The 27,286-nt window shown below is 42.0% G+C and overlaps 2 protein-coding genes across 2 annotated transcripts in view; one reads left to right on the top strand and one right to left on the bottom strand.

Moving 5' to 3' along the window:
- Positions 1 to 3,421: 3,421 nt before the first annotated feature.
- ccdc153 (coiled-coil domain containing 153) lies at positions 3,422 to 6,877 on the bottom strand. The gene is made up of 7 exons (XM_041941436.1): positions 6,802 to 6,877; positions 6,698 to 6,766; positions 6,542 to 6,610; positions 5,416 to 5,535; positions 5,089 to 5,181; positions 4,857 to 4,987; positions 3,422 to 3,550 (listed from the first exon to the last, which is right to left on the bottom strand). The coding sequence occupies exons 1-7, from the start codon at positions 6,875 to 6,877 to the stop codon at positions 3,422 to 3,424; spliced, it is 687 nt and encodes a 228-aa protein (XP_041797370.1).
- A 363-nt stretch (positions 6,878 to 7,240) lies between these two features.
- cbl (Cbl proto-oncogene, E3 ubiquitin protein ligase) overlaps positions 7,241 to 27,286 on the top strand; it is a 39,386-nt gene continuing 19,340 nt past the window's right edge. The window contains exons 1-2 of the mRNA XM_041939961.1: positions 7,241 to 8,093; positions 14,097 to 14,344. Of these exons, the coding sequence (XP_041795895.1) occupies positions 7,947 to 8,093; positions 14,097 to 14,344 (395 nt within the window). The 5' untranslated portion in view covers positions 7,241 to 7,946. The remainder of the gene's footprint in view (positions 8,094 to 14,096; positions 14,345 to 27,286) is intronic.

Genomic DNA, 27,286 nt, shown 5'->3' with positions numbered 1-27,286 from the left:
TGCCAGACAATGGCTTTCTCTGCTCCAGTGGCAGATTTCCCAAGGTTAACAGCATGCATGTATACATCCGCCCCTTAACAGCCATTAATGAGCACTGGACCTAAGAACACCACCTGAAAGAAATAACAGGCTATCAGTGGAAACTACCTATTCACAGCGAGACTGGTGCACATTTTTAAGTGAGAGCTTTCCTATTGATTTGCTGGCAATTAATTGCGAAAATGTTTGTTGTTGTTGTCGTGTGCTCAAAGCAAAGGATTTCAGAGTGCAAGAATTCTCTCCAAGGTGAGATGCTGTCAAGGCTGTTATACAGCCTTTTGTTTGCTGACAGTTGTTGTTGAACATATTGACCAAAACATCTTGGCATTGTTTGTCTTTCAGAGAAATAAAATGGAGCTTCATTTACTTTGTGTTTCGTTCCCTCGCTATTCATTCCTGCCTTGATCGATGGCTCACAGAGGGGGAAGCATTGATTACTTGGTTGCGTGTGTGTGGTGGGGTTTAGAGTGAGTGTGTGTGTGTGTGCGTGTGTGGGTGTATTTGTATGTGATCTCTCTCGTGCACTTGCCTCCATGGGAAATCATAGTGTGGGCATCTTGATTCATCGGCTGGAGGCCATCTTGTTGCATCATTACCCAAGCGTTCAACAAAGATTGGAGAGAGCCAAGTCAAATTCCAGTGGAAGTGCAGCAGCCACCGCTCATTGTCAGGTATTCATCAGAAAAATGAAAGCAGCCTTTAGAGCGTCAATCAGTCAGCTGGGTTTGAGGCATAATAAATCCACTTCTTCAGTAGATAAAACAGTCACAGAACTCAGCTGTGTCCAATGTTGGTAAAAGTCTTTGTTGACCTTGGATTAAAGTTCCAAAGATTGAAGTACCCATCAGCCACTTTCCATAATGCCTCCACTCTCAGCATCATTTATCTCTGAGCACATGCATCAATGACAGCAGCCAAGCATTAGCAGGGTTCAGATTAGAATCACTTCATTCATCTCGAATGGCGTCTCATTTATTTTACGGCCTGCTAGCTGTGTGAGGGAAGACGTTGGGTTAAGATACACACACATTCACATTAACTAGTTGCTCATTAATATTCATATTGGTGGCATACTGGCTCATTATCAGTCACTATAAAGCACTTATTAATGTCTTTAGGGCTATTAAGGGTGAGGCTATTCAGATCATAATTCATGTACAATAACTTGCGTACTTAGTATCAATAAGCAGTAATTAGGAAGTTATTGAGGGAAAACTCTTAATGGACTAGTAGTTGTAGAATATGGTCATGCAGAATAAAGCATTAATAAATGTTTTATAATGGCTCATATAGAGCCAATATGCTGTTATTATGCATGCTAATAAGCAACTAGTTAATGGTGAATATGTGTAACTTAATATAAAGTGTTACCATGTGATTTACTCCATTTTACTGACAGCTGTAGTCACATACATATGTAACATACAAACATAATAAGCTTAGAAATTGTTGATGGTTAAAGCACAAACAGGCAGTGCCTAGTTGGAGCCCCTTGTAACATTTTTGTGTGAGTTTTTGTGTTGTTAGCACTTCCACCAAAAAGACACACTTTCCCATAACTCCTCAGATGGTTTCATTCAAATGACTGTTGCAGACCCAAAGAGGTAAAGTTACGCAATATTTCACAAGAAAAGCAAAAATTAGAGAAAGTCAGGAATATAATTAGAAAATTTGAGTTGCAGGACTTTATTTTTCCTGTCTTTTCTCTATCATGTCACGACCCCTCAGATTTATCCTGTGACCCTTTGGAGGGGGCCTGAACCCTGGGTAGGAATCCACTGGACTAAAATACCTTTATATATACATTACTGGTCAAAACTAACTCCACCTCAACCAGCTGCAATAACATGCTACATATGCACTGATGCATCAGTGACAGTGTAAAATATATCAGTCACAGTGGGCATTTTTCTGCAGAACAATTACTTTTTACTTTTAATACTCAGAATACATTTGGCTGATAATACTTATGTACTTTACTTCTTTAGACTGAATGCAGGACTTTTGAAATGGAGCATTTGATCTTGGTGCACTGTCACTTTTACGTAAGTACTTCTACCACTGACTACTGTGGAGCATTTATAGAGTAGCATTTCCACAAGGGGAACATTACTATAAGGCACAGTTTTGGGGTTTTTTTTGGTATTCCCCCCCTAACAGGTGCATGATGCTCATCTCATTTTGAACAGTGGGACGATGGCAGTCAACTCCATTAAACCCTAAACAAACAGGAACACACACTCTTTGATGGCAGCTGCTCCTTGTGGTTCGAGGAGAAAATATTGGCTTTCAGATAAAGGCCTCTTGAGTTCCTGTGTTAATTGGTCGTTAGAACACAGAATTATCTTAATCCCCGACTAAATGATTCATTACCCCACAAATGAGAGGCTAAAAAAATTGCACTGGGCCATGAAAAAGGCGCACAAATGACAGCCCTGGAAATAAAATCTGTTTATCTGGCTCCCCGCAGGGGAAGTCGGTTTTTATCGATGCTGCCCAGCTAAATCATATTTCCTGCATCATTAACTGTTATTTTGCCTTTTTCTTGTTATTGTCAATCGCTAGCCCACCACATATTGAACATTACTTTTTGTTCACTTTTTATACTGTCATCTCTCATGATTGCTGTTTTGTCGAAGATGTGGGCTGAATGAAAAACACTGCAGTCTAGCTATATTATAGTGTAGCAGTGGTGGTGACGTAGTCTCCTCTGACTGTGGTTCATGTGGCCGGTTTCATCTTACGCTTTCTTGCCTGTTACCACATTTGGCCTCTGGTCCACTGACTCAGCATAAAACAGCTTGAAAATTGTATCTACACTGCCATCTTTGCTCAGACGCCCACCTGTTGTAAGATCATGATAGTCTTTACTGTTGTTTGTGTACAGTGCAGTATACTCTCACCCAGTATTATACATGGTAGAGTAGTCCTCACATACTTTTACTTGACTTAAGGAATATTATGTCTCAAAAAGAACAAAGCATACCATGTATTTATACATATAAGATACAGAAAACACAGGTCTCTGGACGTCTAAAATATTCTGGCCACCATCTCCCCAACCATAAACAGTCATTTGCTACATCTAGTGGGCATTACACAACATTACAGACACTACGGGGTGAACTGCTGAATGCACGCATAGATAACTCAGCCTGTTTTGTACTCTGGTGATAAAATAATCTATAATAGCAACATCCATCTGTGCATTGGGCGCACTAAATAATGAGCTGCAAATTGGAGCTGTTGCAGACGTCACTTTCATTTGAGCCAAACACGGATGCAACAGTCTGATCCAGTAGAAGCAAGTCGAAGATACAAAATGAAACAAACGTGTCTCACTGAGAGGAGCAGCTGCTTGCGTTTGTAAGGTGCCTGATTTTTAGACATCCAGCGTATTCAGGCCAAATTCAGAGAGCAGCTCCTTGTAATTTTGGTGAAGGGTTGTGCTCTTGTCCTGCCATCTCTGTCGAGCCACACACAGCTGGGAGGTCAGGCCGTCCAGAGTCTCCTGTGGAAAAACATCAGAGAAAATGAGATGCAAACTGAAATTTTCCCCTGAAATCACGCAGTTGTCTAACCTGACGTGCCTCCCTCCCCTCAGCCACCTTTAACTCTGATGAGTTTCAGGAGCGAGCTGATGAGAACAGGCCTGCTGTAATTAGATTCTGTGTCACACTGGGAAAGAGAAAAATAATGATAATTACATATTAAAATCTTTGTTCCATAATCACAGGCTGAGCGCTCGCAGGGCTCCAGGCTTGACCACTTATCTTTGAAGATCTACACACTGAAAACGTGCATGTACTGTCAAAATTCTGCTATGATACAACCTGAACCTTATAGTCCGGGTTTGAAGTAATATACTTTAGCATAATACTATTCGTCTGTATTGTAAACCTGAAACAGCTGAGCCCAGTAGGACCAAAAATCCTCAAGCCAACAGCAGATCAAAGCAGTGACTTGCCTCCAAGAACACACTTTTAATGTTCACCTTTGCTTACCTGTCACATGCTGACAGTTGGGTGAAGGCTGGACTGTTTGTAAACTGAAGCTTTCGTCAAGCTGTTTCCCACAGAGCGCTTTCTGTGATGGTGGTGTGTTAACCTTTGGGTCTGTTGGACAAAACTATGACAACGAGACCCATTTTGTAAAAAAAATGTCTCTCTTTCATGTGAGTAGCAGAGCAGTAGTAGAAAAGCTGATTACGGTGCTGCAACCGCTATAATGCATTGTAATCTTTCTGTTTAACACAGGCTTTGCCTTTTAAAGGAGCTTAAGAGCAAAACCCGATGACACCCTGCTGTGCCCTTAAAGCCTCTATGTAGGGTTGTAGATTAGTATCAAAAAAGTTCCCCTCACAACAGTTTGAAAGTTATACACATGGTGGCTCCAGCATGACAACTTCAAGTCCCATCGAGTAGCTGGTCTCAGGCTGGACCGCTGCTCTCTGAGACCCCATGCGCTAATCTTGACCTGAATATTACTGAGAAGTGCCACTCCCTGCCCATTGTTTCATTTCTGCTGAGCCAAACCAGCGGTGGAGCTCACACAAGGCGGATCTCACTGCGCAGATGAGGGGAAACTCCAAACCACATTAAGTCACCACAGAAAAGTGTATGAGAGATGTGGACAATGCTGCCCTTTACCAGGGCATGGTGTGTTCACCCTAATTGGCTTGGCGCTTACCTGTGCATGCAGGTTTGCAGTGCGTGAGGCCTCAAGGATGTCTGGTCAGACCTTCAGAGGCCTCTCCTGATCTTTCTTTAATGAGTTTGTATTAGCTTTCATTTGAACTGGCCCATGTTGTAACTCACGTGGAGGATCTTCTCGTAGTTGGTTTCCATGTTGTCCAGCTTGTGTTGGAGGTCAGCTATGGTGACGTCCTTCTCCTGCTCCACCTGCTCACGCTGTCTTTTCTCTCTCCCCAGTTCCTCCTGACACAGGACTAGACCGACAAATGCATACTGACGTGCCATCACTCTTAATTTGGGACTAACTGCCTATGTCTTTATTCATTTCAGTACAGAAATGTATATGTATTCATACCAAGTTCCTCCTTCAGCTGGCTGACCTCCTTCTCCAGCCTCTTCACCCTGTTGGTCAGCTCCATCTGCATGGTTTTGTACTGGCGACTGAGGTCTAAAATGACATTTGTGTCAGGGATGTCAGACTTAGCCTTCATTGCTGAATCACTTTGAAAGGCTAATGCAGCAATCAGCTTAGGCACCCAGCTAATTAGACTTTTTGTTCCCCAGAAATTACCCTAACCTTGGCAAACACGCCCCTTGTCCTCACTCCCAGAGGGATCCACGCATTATTTCAGGTTATTAAAAGAGAGACTAATTGTTGATTCATGCCCCGTCCCTACCGTACCAGAGTTGATGTCCCTGTGGTCTTGTCTCTCGTGCTGCAGCTTCTGCTCCACGTCTCTCATGTGTCTCCTTAAGGCAGCTCTATCAGACTGGACGTTTATTACTGACTCACGCTGGAAGGCTGTGGTAATCACACAAACACATGCATGTATGAATGTGTAGCCCTGTGGCTGATTTTTTTTTTCTTAATCAGAAGTGGCAATAACCATTTGTAAAAATACTCAAATTACAGCTCTGTCAATACTTCACTAAACTCAAGTATCCAATAATGCTTTAGCATATAATTTACTGCTGCAGGTGGTACAGACGGCGCTAGTCGAGCTTCCACTGGTGGGTGAAGTATTCAGGTACTCCATTCCAAGCATTCAGAAACTTAGCTTAACAAAAGTATTATCAACAAAGTCAAATAAAAGTACTGATGCAGAAACATGGCTGCTTTGATTGGACTACATTATGATATCACTGTCACGAAAAATAAATAATAATTATAACATCAGAATTTAAAATTAGAAAATCATATATTTTCCAATGTGAAACATTAGTCTCAATCCGGTCTCGCTAAATGGAAATATCAGACAAGCGAATTAAGTAATTAATTAATTAATTAATTTCTAAACATGAGTATATAATATATGTAGTGTTATAATGATAAGTCAATTAATCAATTAGCTGATCAACAGATAATTAATCACCAACTATCACTTTGGTAAGTGAGTAACTGTAAAAGTCACATATCAAAGCAAAAAGGTCAAACGTTTGCTGGTTCCAGCTTATTAAATGTGATGGTTTTCTGTGTTTCTTAGTTCTCTACATTTGTACTTTCAGTTTGTTTGAGTTCTGGACTCTGGAGAAATTGTTAGGGATATTTTTCACCATTTTCTTACACTGAATTGATTAAATGATGTACCAATAAACTCAAAACTAATCAATCAGGTAATCAGTAATGAAATATGGTACATCAGACATTACTGTAGCAGGGCACAGAGTAAGACAGAGTATGTTATTTGTTCGTTTGCCCCTGGATATAATACAGAACACATGAATAACAAAGGTCTGTGAGTAACATGTAGGTACTTTGGCCTAAACATCGCCTGCATTACATAAAGCAACTTAAAACTGCTGCTCACCGATGTGATCTTGTAGGATGGCTATATCCAGCACACTGCGCCTATACTTTGCCTCCAAGTCATTTTCACCTGCAACAAGACAATAATACTTGTAAAAAAAAATGCATGATTTTGCACCAGAAAGTGGAAAAAATCTAATCTAATAAGCAAGGTTACTTTTTTCTGGATTCTTCTTTGTGGTCTTTTTTGTTTTTTTCTTTGGAGGCATGATTTCTTGCTGCGAGGCTGCCTGTTGAGACCTAAGAGCACACTAACTATACACTCACTGGGCATACACTGACAACATACAGGGATGAGCCTTTGTTGCTGGGCTCTCGTTGCGGAGTGAGTTGCCATGGCACCAGCTGTCAGGCTTGATTGATAGCTGATTGACTTTAATAACAGCCAATCACAACTTGGCTGGTGCACCGTTGCCTTTTTAGCTCGTGCACACAGGCCATGTAATTGGATCCGCGCTTTTAGTGAGACATGTCAAAGCGTCCTTTGTTGTCAGGGGTGACCAAGGCCAGCGCTGCGAGCATTCAGGGCTGCATTCAGCATCCCTTGAACGTTTCATGAATGCTGTACAGGCAGGGGCGCGCACCCGACTACATTCATGGCTCGTGAACGCGCACGAGGAAGGCGTGGAGTTGGGGTTTTGAGGGGGGGCGAACGGAAGGGGACGTACAGGAAAGGAAAGGGCCGCACATACACGTCACGGGGGGAAACAGAAAAATGCTGGGCAATGTTTAATTCCCACATTTATTTATTCGCCCCCGTTCCCGTGTGTGTCCGTGAGGCTTTCGCAGTTTTCAGTGCAACTTCCTCTCCCAGTCATCGGTGAGTGTTGCCTGTCGTCAGCCTCACAGCCCGCAGAGGAGGGCTGACGCTGTCACACAGCCGCTGAACTTCCCGTCAAGACAAGGCGAGAGGAGCTGCTGCCGCTCACAAAAAAGGGGAACGACAACGGGGTTTGTCAAGAGGAGAGGACGCAGTCTACAAGGCTCCTGGGCAGAGAAACGGTGCCATTGTCCTCCAGCTGAGGGCGAGCAGAGACAGGTCTGGTGCTCTGCTAATTAGCCTGCGTGGGTCCTTGCAGAGAGAGAGACAGCGCAGCTAGCTGCAGCACACAGCGGCTTGCACAGGGTGTGAGTGACTGGGGGCTTCTTTTAGTCACAATCGGGACATTTAGCTGACAAACTGGTGTTAGGTTTACTGATGGGGTCCTTTACCCGATAGTCATCCGTCCCTCCCTCTACCCCCCGTCGGACCCTGGCTCGGATTCGCCAGTCGGGCGCTGTCCTCGCCGGGGGGTGCCGGATCACCATCGCCCGGTCCAGCTAGCTCCAGGCGGCGGTTCGGTCCCCCTGACCCCTGCGCTGCCTCGCCTGTCTGCCGCTCTGGCCGACCCTAGCCGAGCCCGAACATGGCAGGGAACCTGAAGAAAGGCGGGGGGCTCATCGGAATGATGAAGGATGCCTTCCAGCCACACCATCACCACCTCCACTCCCATCACCAGCCCGGGGCCGTGGACAAAAAGACGGTGGAGAAATGCTGGAAGCTGATGGATAAGGTTCGTGAGTTAATGATCAACGGTAACTAGCCGTTAACGTTAGCTAGCGCCTTGGGTGCCTAAGGCGACTGCTAGCTAACCGCAGCTAACTAGCGATAAGCTAGCTAATCTTCGTCTGCTGCAGGTCTGGCGTCGCTAACGCTAAGTTAGCTAGTCAGCTGGGAGAAGACATGGTTAGCTAGCGTTAGCTAATTTGCTATCTTAAACTGTATTGCTTTGTACACTATATGCCATGCTCCCTCGCACCACTTTAAAAAAGAGACTTTTAAAGCAGCCTAACACCAACTTAGCCCACGTACAGAGCAAGGGCTCCTACTACACATCTGTTAGTGCTGTGCCACTCAGCTAACTAGTTGTCATGCAGTGGCACATCTAACTTAGCTTGTTTGGCCACGTTTAAGGATTAAGGTGTATCGTAAACATCAGCAGTTGTTAACAAAGAAGGCAGCGTGGGCGTGAAAAGATGCCTCACAGGAGTTGAATTTAGCGAATTTACCGAGAGTACAGGGGCTGCTAGCAACAGTCTCCTGTACATTGTTGTTGAAGTGTCTGCATGTCAGCTGTCTTGTCAGCCCTTGAAAACTGCAACAAACTAACGGAGGAAAAAGAACAAAAGAAGTGTGTCTATTTAACTCGGCCAATTATGCTCTTTCACAGGGGAGACTCATTTCACAGCTTCACTTCTCGGAAAAGTCTGCAGCAGTTTGACCCCCAGTTTCCTGTGAGATTAACACAGCAATATTAGAGTGAAGAGGAAGACAAGACACTCTTTTGTGTCTCCTCTTCCTCTTTGAGTCCTTAGTTTAGAGCTCTGATGTTCAGAGACCAAGTCCTTTTTACAAAGCTATTATTAAGAAACCACATTCCAGTTTATTTTGCCCCATTAACATCTGTGTCTTGCTGGGCTGTTCTCCACATTTGTGGGGGTACTGTACCTAACACAAATAAGAAAACAGAAGTAACACTGCAACATCAGTCTTTTATTTTATTTTTTTTTGTTCTCAGTAAATGTTCAACACACTATAGAATTTTTTTGTCTGTACATCCAGACAAGTGCTGGACAGCTGACCTCACACCACTCAACCAGGTTAGCTTTTTCAGTTTACAGTATGAGAATAATTTACCATATTCATCTGAACCAGTCAAGCAGTCGAGGGACAGCACCAGCGAGTCGAAAAACACACGTATCTTGCCTTTTTTAAGGAGGCTGTAAGACCAACAGTATATTTACTCCACCAGATTGTTTAAGATAGCAGCAGAAGTATTGTTCAGCGCTGTCTAATGGAAAACAACAGCTCACCTTATACTGTAGACCAACATCTGCACAATAACAATGCAGTTTCTCTCCGAAACACACCTCCCGCATAGAAGTTAAATTTTATCAAAAGCACGAGGCTAATTTCTCTCTTTCAAGTTGCCTACATTGAAAGCGTTCGGCATAAAGAACCTTAAGTATTGAATTCTTTTGTTTGAGCTTTAGATTTAAACACTGCATTTGTGTTGATGTGACCAAAGATGTGTTCTTAGCTGGACTACCTGCATAAAGTTTATAGTGAAAGTTTAAGACGTTAAAAGTTTACCCATGTGGTGTTGCTTTACTGTCTCTCTTGCATTGTTACACGCTTCAGGCTAATTAGCTGTTCATTAAACAGAAGTTGCTTATTTAACCAGATGCATAGGCAGCTAACCGCCAGTGTATTTCAGGTCATATGCTGCTCAGAGACAATATGGATATCATGGTGTCAGGCTTGTTCTAGTGCAGCTCAGTGACACATTTCTGAGCTTGTCTGACTGTTATAGTTGGGTGAAAGACTACACCTTTGCCCGTTGAACATTATGTGCATACTGATGACATTTTCTTAAAATTTGTGTTATCTGAATTCACCAGTAGTCTTTTTGTCACATTATCTTCATGTTCATCTGGAGGTGTATGGAGGAAAGTGTTATATTTGATTTCTCCCTGTTGCTTCTAACAATCAAAATTAGAAAGTTACTGTGTAATTTTGTGTTGTACCAGTTACAGTGTCTGCTATGTTGTTGTGTGTCGCATATTGATTTATTTTTTGGTTGGGTTTTCTCAGGCTTTTCATGCTTAAAGAATTGTCTGTTACAATTTGTAAACTAAACATTTCCTCTTGGAATGCGTAGTTGTTCGCTACCTTGACAAAGTCCCAAACCCACCTGTGTGCTGTTAGTGGCCGGGGGCTACACATCCACTGACCAAAGACTGCAGCACAAAAATGTCTTAAACACTGCCAAAAAAAGGGAAAAAAAGGAGAAAATACAACTACTCTGCAGATAATACATGGCTACACACTTCTAGTGGGTAGCAAGTGATGATTGAGAGGGATTACATTTGTAGGAGTCTGTGCATTGTGCTATGCAAATCCTGCATAGTATACCCTTAAAATAAGTGTAGTGAGACAGCAACATAGCATTTATCCATCGAGTTATGCTTTTTTGAGTGTAGACATCGAACACAACTCGGTGGTCTCATGCAGTTCTAAAGTTTCTGTGAGATAAATAGATAACTCATTTGCACACCACAGTTTGTCGCCAGACAAACATCCATATTGTGAAATCGAAAACTTTCAGGGAATTAACATAGTCTCTTTGCTTCAGTTTCCTAGACTCAGGATGCAACATGTTTTCCAGGAGTAAGCTCTGCAGAAACAAGGAAGCACAAAATTGCCTGTTTACAGCTAAAGTCTAACAAAAATTCAACCATAGCCAACTTTTCCTCAAGCTGGTTAAACTTTAAACAACTTGAACTTGATGTGCAAAAACTCCCAGGTCTATGCCAGATGTAGAATGAGCCAGGAGAGACTGAGACAGAGAGAAAAAGATGAGTGGAATGCAGTTTAGCTCTGAGGCAGCCAACATTTTACTTCAGGACAGTAGCTTTGATTGGCGTTGATGTACGAGAGCACTTGTCGTGGCCTTGTACATGTACGTGTACATGTACCTGCATGTGTGTTTGGCTGAGTTATGGATGCAAGTGTTAGCATGGTAGATGATAGTGTTAGAGGTGTAACATTGGCAACAGTCTTATCTGGTCTCAAGCATAACCAGTGCAGGCTTTCGCTTGGAGGCCTGGAGAAGGGTTAAAGGAATGAGGGCACAGTGTTGGTAATGATACTGAAGGCATACTAGCTTTCAGTTCAGTTGTTCATGTAGTCCAATGAAAAACTGGTTCTCACCCAGATATCAACCACAAGCAAAGAATCCAAAATACACAGAGGATCCTTCTAGTGTGCTATATACCATTCAGTAGAAGTTGTTGTGAGGTGTCTTTAAGATCTTCTTTCTCCCTCAGTTTCATCTCAGTTTGGTAACGGAAATTATTTAAATGGATCACATTATCAGGGCATTGGCAGTTTTCTCTGTTCAGTCTAATGTTGAATGTAAGGTGGATAGTACTCATGACTAATCTTAATTAAGACTGTTGTGCTAGTTGCAGTTCCTGGTGCTTAAAACCTCCATATAGGGCTTGTATTATCCAGCTCAACAATGCTTTATGCACCCTGGTGCTCCATGATCTCTGTTGAGAACCACTATGGATTTTTAGTATGTATCTGTAAATGAACAGCTAAAGATAATAGGTGTGGACATGATGCTATTGCACTGAAATATGTTAACTGTGGTCCATTTACGCTCAGTAGGAAGGTGACCTTTAATGTCCAGACACAACTGTAGGCCCACATGGCTAAAAACATTTTTCACGTTGAGGAATCAGTACTGCTTAAAATACCCTACTGGTCAAGCATGACCTCATTCTTTTTGAGAGGCATTTGATACAGTGATGATGAACCGACTGGTCTGAGCGCAGTGGCCTATTTACAAACTGACATCAAATATTCCTAAGATGCGACACACTTAGGATATGAAGCACGGCTCATTTGGTTTGTGGATTCATGAGATGTCTGTTTTAATTCAGATACCAAAGATGTGTATATTAACGTATACCAGTAATCAGATCACATTTAAACCATTTGAGTAAAAGTAAATGCAGAAAAGCCACTACCATGAAATATAATGTTAAGCCAAAGCTGTTTTTCTACTCATAATTGATAAATCTGTGTGGTTCCAGGCCTACTTCAGTTATAAGCTAATTGATTCTAAGTTGTCCTGCTAAGTCTTTTGAAGTCTCATTTTCCCATAATGACAAACCGATGGCTTTCAAAAAGAAGAGGCAAGGAAATTCAAACCGACATTCTTGCAATGCTATTCCTACCATATTTCTTTCTAACACTCGCTCATGATTAGTAGACAATAATTTGGCCTGGTCTACAAAAGAATGAGCAATGTCCTGTTGTTGACATGCAATTGTTCAGTCACCACTGAGGCTGACAGCCCAGCTCTGCATCAGCGCTGGTTCAGATCAGGACATGAGACCCTGAATTTTTGAATGGAAGTGTAGTGTGTGCCTCTGCGATCTCACAAGTTTGACTTGAATGCAGCGGTAAATATGACCGCAACCACGTCCACGCAGAGTGTTCTAGGCTGCCGGCCAGTGTCTTTGTAATGGTCAACGAAGTGACTCAGACACAGTGCAGCAGTACAGTGAGATGGGTGAGGAAAGGTTGAACATTAGTGAGGATGAAACATGCATTCATGCAGTCCAGTGAACATGCTTCACTCATCCACGTTGTTGATTCCCTAAATTTCCATGTTCTATTAAAGCCATCTAATAGAAGATTTTCTCCCTGTTCACCCATTACATAACTCTGCCTCTGTTGTGTCAATGATTGATGTCAGTCAAGTCGTTCAACTTGAAGTTTATGTCAGTTTTTTAAAGCTTTTTAGTCTTTATTTCATGACGTGTCACTGTAGTTGGTTTAGAGCCACAGTGGCAGTATCACAGTGCTTCAGATGTTCAAATTTGCTAGGAGAGCTGAACGATATGCAAAAGAAATCATATTGGTATTATTTTGACACACACTTTGATTATGTGCCATGACTTTGGTGGGAGTGGTAGTTTTTACATTGTATTTTCACTGAATCTAAAAATGATGACGATGACGGTTTTTGCTGCGTTCTGTGCCAAACAAGCATGTTCCCTTTCGTCTGGAGAATATGTAGGCTGGGATGTCTCAGTAGCACCAAAATGCTTCATTTATAGTGGTATGTTGTTGTGACGCATTTTACCTTTATCAAAAAAAATGCAGTTCTTGTGATTTGGATATTTCACTTGGCCATATTTTGATTTTGATCATATTTCGATTATTAGTTCAGCCCTATTTGCAAGGCTATCATGCTCAAATTTTGAGTGAAGAGAATTGGTATTTGTAAGGCAGAAATGAGGAAATGCAAACACATCAACAACTTCTGCAAATATGCTGAAGAAATGACGAATCAGACTGACTGCTGATTATTGATATAACAGTCACATGATGAGGTGCGAGCATTGCCGTGCATGTCTACAAAAAGACGTCTGTAAGATAAATGAATAAGAAATGGAGATAATTAGCTTCATGCTGTGAACAGAAACTATGCATGGATGAATGCAGACGTGCCTTTGTCCTGTTCCACCTTTATCTTTCATCTTTTTTTTTTTTTGGTGAACTAACTTGTGATGCCATAAGGGATTAGATCAGTGATGTCTGTGTATTCCATTATATAACATGTAGACTTGCCACACTCTGAAAGCTCCAGGATTGACTCTGACAGGGCTTTTAAGGGCCTTTCTCTCAGTCTTTGACTTTGTTGGCATTTTCTATTCTGCATGTCTTCTATCTGGACTCACTGACTCAGGCTCTAATACAGAAAAGAGCTATATTATGCAAGACTCTGACTATATGATATAAATAATGCCTTACTGATGTACACAATGAAAATGTGCAGTGGCAGATTTTCTTTCTCTCTCTTCTTTAACCTCTTTTTTGTCACCCCTCTTCTAACACATCTTCAGTCTTGCTTGTCTCTCATCTACCTTCTTTTTTGCACACACTGCTCGTCTCTAACTGTATCGTATCTTCCCCCTCACATCCTCCCTTTCTGCAGGTGGTGCGCCTGTGCCAAAACCCCAAATTGGCCCTGAAGAACAGCCCCCCTTACATCCTGGACCTGCTGCCAGACACCTACCAGCACCTGCGCACCATCTTGTCTCGCTATGAGGGCAAAATGGAGACTTTAGGGGACAACGAGTACTTCCGGGTCTTCATGGAGAACCTCACAAAGAAGACGAAGCAGACCATCAGCTTGTTTAAGGAGGGCAAGGAACGCATGTATGAGGAGAACTCACAACCCAGGTGAGTAAAGTGGATAAAGTATGGCACCCAGCTCCATAGTAATTGAGTAGATATGACTCTAGAGGTGAACAGTGTGAAAATGGCTCCATTGTTCTCTTCTCAAACCGTATTGCTGAGCCACTGTGTTGGTTCTCTTTCATAGGCCCATCTGAAGCAGGGAATATGAGGTGTGAAGTCTTCGTGATAGCTGTTGTATCACACCTCAGGTTCATTCATTCCTTCTAAATAATTACGAATGCGCAGGCACAGAGTGAACATTTGCACCCAGCCCCCAAGGTGGTTGCAGCTCAAGATGTCTCAAAACAAGAGAAGAATACGCGCTGTGGTTTGAACACGTGAGCATCTGTGGTCGCAGTGGCACTTAATCTACAGCTGCCTGCCTGCTTGTCACCTTGTTTTTGTGCCTCTCTATCTCTACCATCTTCTTGAACATTTTTGCTTCATGTTTCTGACATACTGTAATGCTTTCTTTTTTCAAGTCACAGAGTACCTCCCTCTTCCTATTTCTTTCCTCTTACATTCAATAATCTGCCTCTGTTCCTCTGAACAAAGACACAAGTGCATGACAAGTGCACTGTTTGTATACAATATAATTTAAGCATTTGTCCTGTTTTTACGTGTGTAATTACTGAGATATTCCTTGTTTCCCTTGTTTAAAAGCTATCAAATGAGAAAGGGCATTCTTTTGAAGACAAAAGATGCCTACAGAAGAAATTAAAGACAATATGGAGCTCCTTATAAGCACCAAGTTATTGTTGTTTTAATGAGTGGGCTCTCTGCTGGACAGAGCTGTTACCTCTTCACTTGTATCAGATGCCTTTTGATCCAACATTTGCTTTGGGCAAACATTTTCTCCAGGTCTGCCTCCAGGGTTGGTGCTTCTCTTGCTGGCAATGAAGAAAATAATTTGAAAACACTTTTGTGTTGTCCAGGCTTGTTCTTAAGTCCGGCTGCGGTAGCTGCTGTCTTCAGGAGCTTTTGGATTGGTCAGTCAGACAATGTGTGTCTGACAAAGTGGATGTGGAAATGGTTGGGCAGAAACCGTCGCCTGAGCCAAGTACTTATTAGTAAAATAAGGGAGATTGGCTTAATTCATTCACGTACTTTCTGTTCTATCATCCTTAGAAAACCTGACCAAAAGCAGTTAACACAGCTGCATGCCATATATATTTTCAGCATATTACAGTGATACAGCAGTTTTCTTACTTTTGAATAAAAGAGCAAGTATCTAACTTTCAACATGTTGTTACTGTGATCTTTGGTACTGCTCATGGATAAATTAATGCTGATGCATACTGGGCTGAGTGAAAGTTTGTGTTTTTTGAATTTAACATTAGGATTTAAGAGGTGATCCACTCCATCCCTGTAGGGAAGGTCATTTGTCATGAGCGGAGAGTTGATGTTTAGCAGTGAAACTACAGAGTGACAGTAGGGTGGAGCTTTTTTCCACCTCCTCTGTCCCTTCAGTGCATTCTGGATATTTCCATTTCATCACCAGAAACTTTGGTCATCGTAAGGCCTGTATGTCATTTGTGCTTTAGTAAACAGAAATAATAATCTTTCTTCATCATCTAAAGGTGTAACACTTAGTCAAGACTGGAATTGTAGACCTGTGAGCAGGCAAGACACTAAAAGGCAGATGTCAGAGCATCAGTTGGTCAAGCAGGGAGAGCGAATCATTGAAGGAGATGACCGTGGACCTCTAGCTTAGTTTAGAAAACTCTAGACCTTTAACTTTGTGACGAACTGAACTCTAGAGCAGAGTCAGCATGCACAAAACAGCCCCCCGTAGTTCACTGTCTTTCTGGTGTTGTGTCCTCTTACGAGCTCTTGTCATGACTTGTAGATGTATCTTTGCAAGAAAGCATCTAAGTGCCTGCGCTGCATACTTGGGAGAGGGAGGCTTTAGGGGGTTATTCAGATTCAGTCTGCAAAGCTAGTTTGAGAATTTTCTGGTTTGAATTGAACAGTCAGGAAAAAGTGACGGGGATCATATTGGCAGGTGAATGTTTTGTGTGGTAGTGACTCCTTTAAATCGTATAGCACCTTAACTTTTTTAATTATCACCATGAAGTTATTGGAGTGTAACATCACTTTTTTAAGGGCCACCAAAACTGGAAATATAGTTGCTTTCTCTGAATTTGTCCGAAATGCCGGCTGACTTACAGGCTCGGGAGACATATCAGAGATATTTGGTTCGAAGAGTTTCTTCACATGTTAACCTGCTGTCTCTTATTTAAATTGTTTCTTGTTTTTGAGAAAGTTGAGTAATAGTTTTATCTAGCCAGCCCTAAGCAATACATCCTCATCTTGTTGCACAGTTCCTCAGTGAGATTGTTCTCTCTCTGCTACCATGACGGTAATCTTGCAGACAGAAAAACCCCACAAAGGCAACCAGAGAGAAGAGGAAGCTTCTATCTCAACCACCGCTGCGTTTACCATGAGCTGATAAAAGTTGTTCATTTCTATGTGAAATACGGCACTTCATTGCACCAAACGGTTGCGTAGAAAGAAATCCCTGGTTAAAGCAGGGGAAGGAAACACACACACACACACACACACACACACACACACACACACACACACACACACACACACACACACAGTAGCCAGGCATTACACACAAAGACTGCTATTGTTTGTGTGCAGAAGGCAGTGGCAGTGACACTAACCAATGGGTATCAGCCCACTTAAGAATGCTATAGAATCAACCAATGATGTTGAGCAGCTAGAGAGACTAGTATGTGGCTAGGCTGCAGCCGAGCTCAGCACATGGCTTAGACCGAAAAGTCGAACTGTGAGGATGAAGATAATCTCACTGCCTGAATGCAGAAAGAGTGGTTTGATAACGCGCTGCTTTCACCGTGTTCGTCAAGTCATCCTTAATTAAAAAATATAAGAAGACTCACACTTATTATTCCACCACTGTGACTTTAATCAGCATCTGCACTTGATAGCTCTTGACTTAAATGACAATGAACGGGACTCCACGGTGGCAGAATAGCTTTTTTTCAAATCAGAGTGAAGGATCAGAGTGTTTCATGAGAGCCCTGAATGCAGCGTGGGTGGACATGCTATGTTGTGATGGCTCACAGACTTCTCCACAATGTCTCCCCAGAGATTTAGACCCTCTTATTTATCTAACACCCCACTTCCATATATCCCACACAGATTGTTTAGCCATAGAGATGAAGTACAGTTGAGGTGATGCAGTAAAAGCCCGAGTTTGTTTTTTTGTTGAGCAACAGTTTGCTAAGTTTGGTCTTGACCTATGTGAAAGCCGAGTTGTGTGAGTAAGGGATGCCGTGTATTATGTTTTCATGTAATTATGTTGGAGAGAAAGAGTTTGATGTTGTCCACAGTGGAAGAGAATAGGTGAAAGTGAGTCTGCTGTGAGTGAGACTTATTTATTAACACTGACAGCCCATATTCACTCAGAATCAACAGAACACAGTCAGCACTTCCTCCTTGTTTGCTTCACTTACTTCCTCTTCTGCCTATGCGCAGCATAGACGAGACATTTTCTGGCCTCGGGGTTGCCACAGGTCAAAAACCAAAAGCTAGCAGGTTGTGACAGAAGTGAGTGAATGGCTGTGGTCTCTTGAAGAAAAGTTGAGCTAATTAGGTTTGGTTAATTGTTCTTTTTTGAGAAATGAGTGTGTTTCCCTTTTCTGAGTTTCCTCTTGGTTTTAACAGAGCTGCGTTGTCTGCAGCTAGTGTATTAATTGAGTTATGGTCAGATAGGAAACTTATATGTTAAAATTACACATTCTGCTGTCCCTGAGCAGAGTAATACTGTAGATGGGTTGATCAGTGTGTCCTCAGAACCCCCCTTCTCCATGGGTCTAACCGGATACTGCTTTGACCTTTCTGTGAGTCTGTTTGATCATCTTCCTGGGCTACGCTGCCATTGCATCCTGACCACCGTTGATAGGTCCAGCTGGTCACAGGAAGTGGTGGGCTTATAGGCTGCAGGGTGATGCAACTGCACTGTGGGACAGTCTACACTGCACAAAATGATTCACCTGGAGGCTGATAATTAGTTATCAACCAACATGGGTTTCAAATGGCCGATGGTGATGTTTATAGAGCTGATGTAATAACAGCAATTTAATGATGATAACAAATGAGACACAGTTGTTGAACTTTTTAATATTTCTGCATTGTCTCTGTTTGCTGATGTAGATCTGCAGTCCGTCTGCAGTCCACTTATTGTAAGTAACGAACGAATCAGCTCAGTTAGGTTGGTAGGTAGGTAGGTAGTCTGAAGGTAATCAAAAAAAAAAACTTTGCAAACTTTGTTGCTGGTGAAAGGTGATATGCTTATTGGCTAGATTTTAAAACCCTGTAAGCACTCCTGACAAAATTTGTGATGTTAACAGGGTAAATCAGCTAACTTTTAATATTGGAGATATCACAATGAACTGTGAGTTTGTAATATTTGAGGATGGTGTTTCTCAGACCTTTGCTCAGAGCCTTGTCCGAAGCAGACATTAACAAATGGCACTGCCATTTAAAACAAAAAAAGGGCAAAACAGCCTGTTTGGCCATATTTCAGCTTTGCAGCTGCCAGTATTAATGTGATGTTGCCTCTCTCTGCCCAGTGTTGTACACATTGACATCATCGTTTTTCTAATTGGGGTCTCTGATTTATGAAAATTGGCTGCTTCTCTATGTTTTCTAGAACTGTAAACTGAACAGCTTTGACTTTTGGACTGTCGGTCGGACCACACAAAGACATTGGGATCTCAATTTTGACTATTTCATGACATTTGACATTAACTAAACATGTTTGTTTAATCAATTAATGAAGACCATGATAGGTAGATTAATTGATAATGACTAGTATTTCCCAGAAGACTATATAATTCAGAGATTCGGACTAATTCATCACATGATCTCTGTATTTGGCAAAATATGGTAGGTAATTTGCGATGGAATTTTTACTTTACAAATTACGGACATGGCGGATTCGTACAGGATTAAGATCCAGACAACCTCTGCAGTTGTTCCAAATTACTAGAGGTCCCCAGATAATGCTTGTCCCGTGCGAATAGCACACAGTTTATTATTAACAATTGAATCTACACATCTTTTAGCCCTGCACTTCACTGCTACCTCTCTTTCTGTACTGGCTTCCATCATCCCTACCTTTCTTTACTGACAGTGTAATGCTTCAGTCCTTTGCACAATAGAAAAATGCATTCCAGACATGCTTCATGACTATTTTTACAATAGTCGGTGGAACAACTTCCTCCAGCTTCTACCCATTCAGCCTTCTCTGCAGCTGAACTACTGTTCAGGCTTCAATGGCAGGTGCTCTGAAGAGCCTTTCACTCAATAATGATAGGATCCATCTCTTTGTACCCATTGTGACAACATTAAGTTGTTATATAAATGTTTCAGTAGCTCCTGCTGTGTAAAAAAAGAGATTTGAGAGCATAACAAAAATGTTTAAATCCATTATATTTTTGTGCAAAATTGATAATTATATAAAACATTCAGGCATGCCTACCCCCAAGCATTCATCAGTATTGTTTGTTTCTTTATGTTACAAAGATGTGAGTGTTGATGTATCTGAAATACAGCATTTGTGAAACTAGCACTCTTTGCATGAGACCTGTCTTTCAGGGGGTCAGGACAGGTGCTTGGTGCTGTTGTGTCTCATGCCACCACACAGATACTGGCTGCTGTTGCTACTTGTCACAGCACCTGACCTGTACATTTGTGTTTTGGATATAATTCTTAGTTTTAAAGTTTTTATTTGTGGTTGTTGCTCTGGTCAGATTTTGTTAATGTTATCAATCCAAGACAAAAAAGACCACAGCATTAAATTAATTCTGCTGTTTACAGTAAAGTGCCTCAGCTCCATCAGTGATTGATGCAGTCAAGCCTTTACAGAGAGAAAAACATGTAATTGTATGGTGCAGTACCTCTGGTATTTGCAAATGTCAATTGCACCCATTCCTATTTTGGATCACCAACAGAGCCCTGTCCAAAAACATGACTTCCTATTTTCTGTAAACTTACTTGACATCCATGTGAAACAAAGGTCTGTGTCTGAGAGCTCAGCTCCTGACTTTGAATATCTGACCACCCATCTTATCACGACAGCGATGATATTGTATGGGAAAGGTCTGTGTTTGCAGTTTTGGATGGAGCCATGAGGAAATGCAGCTGTGCTTTACAATGGTGTCAGATCAAACTGATTACAGGAGAAAGTTTGCATGAATATCATTCATTCCTCTTTTATCAGTAGCTGCAGGGCTTAGTTTAGTTGAAAGATTTAGTTACTCCCACTACAGCTTTAAAACCAGAAAAACACGTCATGGTTGTGTGATACTAAACTTCCAGTTTGAAACATGCTACACTGAACTGATAGTCCTGCATTGTGGTCTGCTGTACGTGTTACCCTGCTGGTCTAGGATTGGATTTTACCTGAACTCTTTTGACTCAGTCCCCTGCTATTCCACTGTCTAAATAAACAGTGGTAAAAGTGCTATAGGTAATGTGTTGTTTCCCACGGAAGTGAAACAATCTGTTTTCCTAAATAACTCTTTCTTCACTAGTTACTCGTCTGGTGTTGGTGTGTGCACTCCACCAGTAAAGAAATGAGTAAGAATCGAAGCCTATAATCTCCAATTCAAACTTTCACCCAACGCCACAAAATATCGCCCTGAAACCTTCAGCCTAATGTTGCACAGGTTTACTAAACAAGGTTTAGACCTTGTGAATACTTATGTGTCTTAACTCAGTTTTACTGTCAGTGTCTCATTGTTGGAGTTTGGGTCTCATATCGAAGCCAGCCACAGTGCTCTTCCACACCACTGCTGTTCTCTGCTGCATTCACTCTTATGAGTCAAACTGAATGTGCTGCCTTTTGGCTCATCTCTCTGTACTAACCGAGATGAATTAAGAAAAACAACGCGTTGTCTCTCTTCGTTCCACTGCAGCGGGGAGTCTTAGCAGTTAGCTAGCCTGGTTGTGATGGAGTTGGGAGTGAAGTAAGGGAAGCTTTTAGTTATTAGCCTAGCAGCCAAATGGCTATCAGTGCTGGGAATGGAAAAAGCAGCTCTCACAGTCCAGAAGCTGCAGGTGTTTCAGCTTTAGTTACTCGTGCCTGCACGTGTAGCTTGGGGTTCTGTGGCCAGACGGACACACACACGCAAATGCACACAAATAGCAGAACACCATGGTTATTTATGTCACTTCAGTATCAGTGAGCAGCTGACTCATGTTGTCCTCACACTATTAGATTATGGTGATTAGCATGACACAACCCCATAGCTTCTCTACCCTGCAGGATACAACAAGCACTTGCTGCTTATGCACATAGAGATAGAGAAGAGCTCAGATATGCACTGAGATATGGCTATTTAACTGTGTAGAGAGGATTATGCTAAAACAGTGCTGTTGTTTTTTACAATCTTAATTTTCTCCTTCACAATAATCTGAGGTTAAACCTGTTTGAATGACTACAGTTATAAAAGCTTTGAAAGAGCGATGAAATAAAAATAAATGCATATTTGGAGAAATTGTTCTGGATTTTGCAGAGGTGCATAGCTGTTATATCGGGTTTTATTATTCAGGAGCATGTGTAAGGAAGCAGTCAAGTGTGTTTGGATCATTGCTTAAGTGCAGTGTAGTGTGTGTGTTGTGTGTTGTCATGGCTGTTTCCTGATGGAGATCTGGAGTAAAGCCAGTTCCGGAGAGTTAAATTTATAAAGTGATGACTAGAGCAAAATGGTAACTCAGCATTTAAACACATAATCCATCCTTTCCTAGCCTGTGTATATTTTTTGCATTAGCATTCACCACATTATTATTTTCAGTGTAGATAGTACACAGTAGTATTAATACTAGCCCTACAAAAGCGGATGCTCCCTTTCCCCTTTGTGCCATGATATAAACAGGTGCATCCAACTACAGCTTTATTTCTTCCTTCTTGCTTCCTTGTTAACAGAAGAATGCGCCTAAACATGATCTGATGGACACTGAAAAGGGCATGATCTGCAGAGCATCACCAAATAAGGGTGTTACGGTACTTTTCCTTTTTTTTTGTTGTTGACACTGGAGTGATAGGACAGGTCTGACTCTGGGAAGTAATTTGCTTTGGGGCGAAATGCTGGTCGTTTCTGATTTATCTTCATAATATGCATCCGTCGTATGCCATGTTTCTATTCAGATGGAATAACTCTACTGTACCATGAGTAAGGTCTGTGATCAGAGCCTGTGACGGCAGGCACAGGGTGAGTGCTTTGCATATGACTGCAGTGGCACAGTAAAAAGTGGCGCTTACTGTGCGGACGTGTTGGAAGTGTGATCTCACCTGGAGTAGATGCCCTTTTACACGCTCCTCTTGATCTTATCGGCATACTGTGACTGTTTCATCTCTTATCATTCCTCTCTGCAATATTTAAAACTGATCCATTGACAAAAAGAGATGAAAAATGTCCATATGTTTTTGAAGACATCACGTTTATAGGTGTAAATATGACTGATGGTTAAGCTGGTGTCCATGTTTCCTGAAAGTAGTTCAAGCAGAGCTGTGCAGGCCTGTTATGGAATTTATTGCAATTAATTTATTGACTTCTGATATATCCAGGTTTCCATTATGTCCGTAGTGGTCCAAAAGGGTAATGAACATGGGTTTTTATTTTGCTGGTCTCGAAGTATACTTGCCCTCAAGGTACTTAGTCCTGATCCAGCTTAGTTCATCTTATAAATTGTTGTAAATAGCTTTTGGTAGCTTTGTTACAGGGCTCAGTTTGTGTTTGATGTGCTTTTCCCTTTTAGCCTCGAGCAGAAAAGATAATACAGCTGCACGATGATATTACAGCTACTTGTGACTCTTGCCAATCCAGACAGGCTCTCATTCTGTAAGACTGACCCTTGCTGGCTGTGCTGTGGTGTATTAGCGCAGTGCGGTGCTTGCTGGCTAGCTGCGCTACTTTATCACAGCCAGCAGGAAACAGGAAGGGAGCAGCCAGCTGCAAGGTCAGAGGTCAATCTATAGCATGAGGGGGGGATGGTGGACAAAAACCTAGTGTTCAGAAAAAAAAGGTTTAGCTTGTTCCTGTGGTCGTGGTTAAGAATGAGTGAGAGACGGAAAAAGAAAACACTGTAGACATATGACAATCCAGAGTAGGTCAGCAAACCATTCCCCGTACGTCTGTAGGCCACTGACTCGGCATTGTCTGTGTTGGCACAGCAGTTTAAAAAGCAGGAACAGTTGTAGAAGCCCTGGCTAATGCCCAGTACACACACACACACACACACACACACACACACACACAGTACAGAGCTTTTATTGTAGGATGGAGAGGGACATGGACAGAGAGAGACAGAGAGATGCTAAAATGTATATAATCTTGTCCGACTACCTAAATTTGAAGGATATCTTAGAGTTTCAAAATAATATTCACCCTGCCTATGGTAAAGCACTCTCTATCGTACAGACAAACAGACTCAACAAAGTCTCATTCACAGTGCAAATCTCGTGCCAGAGACAGCTGTGCCACCCTGTGAGCTTGATGCCAGTCAGACCAGTGTTCATTCTCACATTCATTCTTTCTCTCAGTCTCTGAGTCACACATACGATACGGATGTTGGCTGTACATTTACTGTGTGAGTAGGGTATGTGTGTAGAAAAGCCTCGAAGTGCACAGTCACATGTTAGGGGATTTTTAGACTGAGCAATTATGTATGTCATTTCATATGAAACTTCCTGTGCTCTTCCAGGTATGGTAGCTCTGTCTTTTGCCTAAACAGCTCCTCCTGCGTGCATCAAACTCAACCGTTTTATCACCGTGGTTTTTATATGTGCTATAAAAGCCCTGAAAAACTAATCAAACAATCATTTACTAGTTTACTGCTTTCCCACAGTGATAATTTGCTGCTTTCCTCATTGTGTCTTTTTGGGTTTTGGACTCTCAGTCAAACAAAACAAGATATTTGAAAACGTAACCTTATGGTCTGAGAAATTGTCATGGCTTTTTTCCCCTCACAGTTTTCTGACATTTTGCACCTTAAGCGATTGAGTGATTTTGATTTGTGTTCTAAAGTCTCACAGCACTGATACATGGCTCCAGCCATTTTTAACATGCCAGGTGAACCCATTTTCTAAAAACTCTGAAAAAGCTTTGAGCAACAGGGTAGACAGAACAGTCTTTTTAAAAGCCATGTTTTTAGTGGTTTTAGCGGCAGTGGCTAGCTAAGGCTGTACTGCCCTAGTATCTGCTGTACATTCATGCAGTCCTGCATCTGGGGATAAGCACAAATTTGAACTCACTTCACCTCACTTTGGCCCACCCAGCAATAATGCCTCTCTGTTTGTATTTTTTCCCTAAATTTCCCTTTGTATTCAACTCATCTTTAGATCACAGTTTGATTGGCTGAACTGAGTGGAAATGGTTGCTGCTCACAGAGCTACAGCTTACTGACTGTTGCCCGTAGACATTTTTAGACAGACCTAAAATGGATTGCCCTATTGTCTGTTCTATACATGTGAAATGCAGCCAAGCTTAACCGCTGCAGATTGCAAAATTTCAGTGCATATTGCGTCTAGGACTGCTCAATAATGGCAAAAATCATAATCACGATTATTGTGGTCAGTTTTTACAAGATTACTCAACATTAGACTTTCAAAACGTTGTGCATTTATTGAACTTGTTTAAAATGACTGTCTTTTTAACAGAGGATTTCCTTGAACTTCAGCTGAAGAACAGAGAAAAAAATAAATCTCATATAACCCACTGAACCCCAAGCACTTTCTGGGTGTTTTTTGCTGTCACATTTTTACTCCCTGTGGGCTTGTTTTTCACAGCAGTGGATAAGTCCTGCACTTCATAGATGGAAGAAGGGAGAACTCAAAAATATCTTTTGTCGAGCATAACACTGTTAAAATGGCATAAATCATAAACAAGAATGTCGTTTAAAATGTATGTTGCAAATATTGAGAAATTGTCTACAAAAAAGGAGGGGTGGTGTAATGCTATACAGATTCACATTTTTAGAACCTCTGGCAACAATGGCGGCAGTGTGGAATGCAGCACAGTAATTATTTTATCTCCATTGTCCTGTTGTCATAGTTGTTGGAAGCCAAAGCCGTAATTGAAAGTGAAATTTGATCACCATAGAAACCCCAAGTCAAAATCTCCAGACATATCAGTATCATTTGCTGGTGAATTAAAAATGATTTTTAATGGTGGGTTTGAAGAGACGAATTTCTAAGCTGGAATTCTGAAGTAGCCTCCATGAATGTTTCAAGTTCAGAGATGAGAGGAGTGGGTAAGTGGATTCATAAGACGGTAAACTAGCCTAGATATGGAAATGAAAACTTTGAGTGAGGAGAGATTAATTCCACACATAAACTAGAAAGAGGATAACTGTCCTCATATGATTACGTGTAGTTGAAAGTAGAGCAGGAGGGGGTTTGTTATAACTTGGATGAAAGCGCAGGGTAGAGAGAGGCTGACAGGAGAATGGATAGAGACTGCAGCTCCAAGGCTCAGTAGGCCAGTAGGGTTAGGAGGCAGAAGAAACAGAGGAGACCTCCCACTGAGATGATAGCTGCTGAGGAAAACACACAGATGCACTTCCAGAAACGCCTGCCTTCCCTGAGATGACACTGGAAAGGGAAGACATTCACGATGGTGATGAGCTCCTCAGGGAGATGCCGAGAGTAGTTGAACGTCTCATTTTCCACATCGCATCACTGATGAGGGCTTGCCCTGACTTCAAAGACATACAGTTGCTGGCATCTGGCTTCAAATCTGCTGTAGATTTTAAGTGGGCAGAGCAGTTCAACAGATCAGACATCCAGCTACAAGAGTGTTGACTGTTGGAGGATCATTTACTGCTGAGAGGCTGTAAATATGACGCTTTATTGCAGTTTGCGAGCATTGCACTTTCTCTTTCGGATTCTTGTCTGCTCCCTCTGAGGTAAACTGTCATCCTAACAAGCGCTGGTCTATTTTGGCAGGTTCTCAACGTACACTAATCTTATTCATCCATCTTCGGTGACTGTCCTCCTTCCTCATTCACTCTTTCCACTCCCCCCTCGCTCTCCACTCATAGGGTGTGTAGTGTAGTGTGGAGCAGCTGCAGTGTAGCCACGCTTTCATTGCTGTCTCTCTTGTGCATGTCAATTCAGCCTGCCCGACAGCCAAGCACAATCTCCCTCTGTGCTGCCTCATAAATCATGGCTTTCTCAGTGTAACACTTCTAATGCTGTGATGGGGTGACATTGTGCGGCTTCGCTCTCCTTTTTTGCGACCCTCCCTTCTCACTTTTGCCTGCTTCAATTATACTCTTCTCCTCATCTTCCTTATTCTGTCATCTTTATGTTTTCCTCTCTTCTGTGCTTGTCGGCCAGGCTTTTGCAAGGAGAATCAGAGCTGTACACTAGGATGCCCATCTAAGTCACTCTGTGAGCGTGCATGCGTGTCTGTGAACACTGCTGTGTTGTCTCCCTGGGCCTGTGACTATTCCTGTATTGTGGAAGCAGCTAAGGACAATTCTCAGTGGGAGAAAACACCAAGCAGAAACCCGACCTTGAGGAAAATTTCCTACTCCAATACTTCCACTGTCGAGCCTCCTCTCTCAACTACCGTCCTTTTTACTGCATATTTTAGAAACTACGACCTATTATTCATATGGAAGTGCACAGTCTAGATTTGAAGCTCATGTTTTTTTAAGAGGCAAGGCATTCACGTTGCCTCCTCACGTGTGTGCCAGAACTAAATTGAAGAGTCACTGAGTTTGCCTTGTGGAAAAACAAGAAACAAACTAATTTAGTGTTACCGTCAAGCTTGTCACACGTGTTTGTTTGTTTGTTTGTTTTTCTCTTCTCTGGGAAGTTGACCAGTATACCAAGTATGAAACCTAGTCACTTGCTTGTTGAAAATGTGCAACAATTCTCCACACCAAGGCTAGGATAAT

This window comes from Chelmon rostratus, chromosome 7 (assembly GCF_017976325.1).
Source record: "Chelmon rostratus isolate fCheRos1 chromosome 7, fCheRos1.pri, whole genome shotgun sequence".
NCBI classification, from domain to species: Eukaryota; Metazoa; Chordata; class Actinopteri; order Chaetodontiformes; family Chaetodontidae; genus Chelmon; species Chelmon rostratus.
Note: the sequence above shows the minus strand (reverse complement) of the source record. Positions and strands in the feature narration are given on the sequence as shown.

What these genes read in the sequence shown, in the direction of transcription:
- ccdc153 (XM_041941436.1), bottom strand. Translation starts at nt 6,877, where the DNA reads ATGGCAACTCACTCCGCAACGAGAGCCCAGCAACAAAGGCTCATCCCT. An exon ending in CATCCTACAAGATCACATCG is followed by an intron (nt 5,536 to 6,541) that starts GTGAGCAGCAGT and finishes TGATTACCACAG; the next exon opens with CCTTCCAGCGTGAGTCAGTA. An exon ending in CCAGCTGAAGGAGGAACTTG is followed by an intron (nt 4,988 to 5,088) that starts GTATGAATACAT and finishes TTGTCGGTCTAG; the next exon opens with TCCTGTGTCAGGAGGAACTG.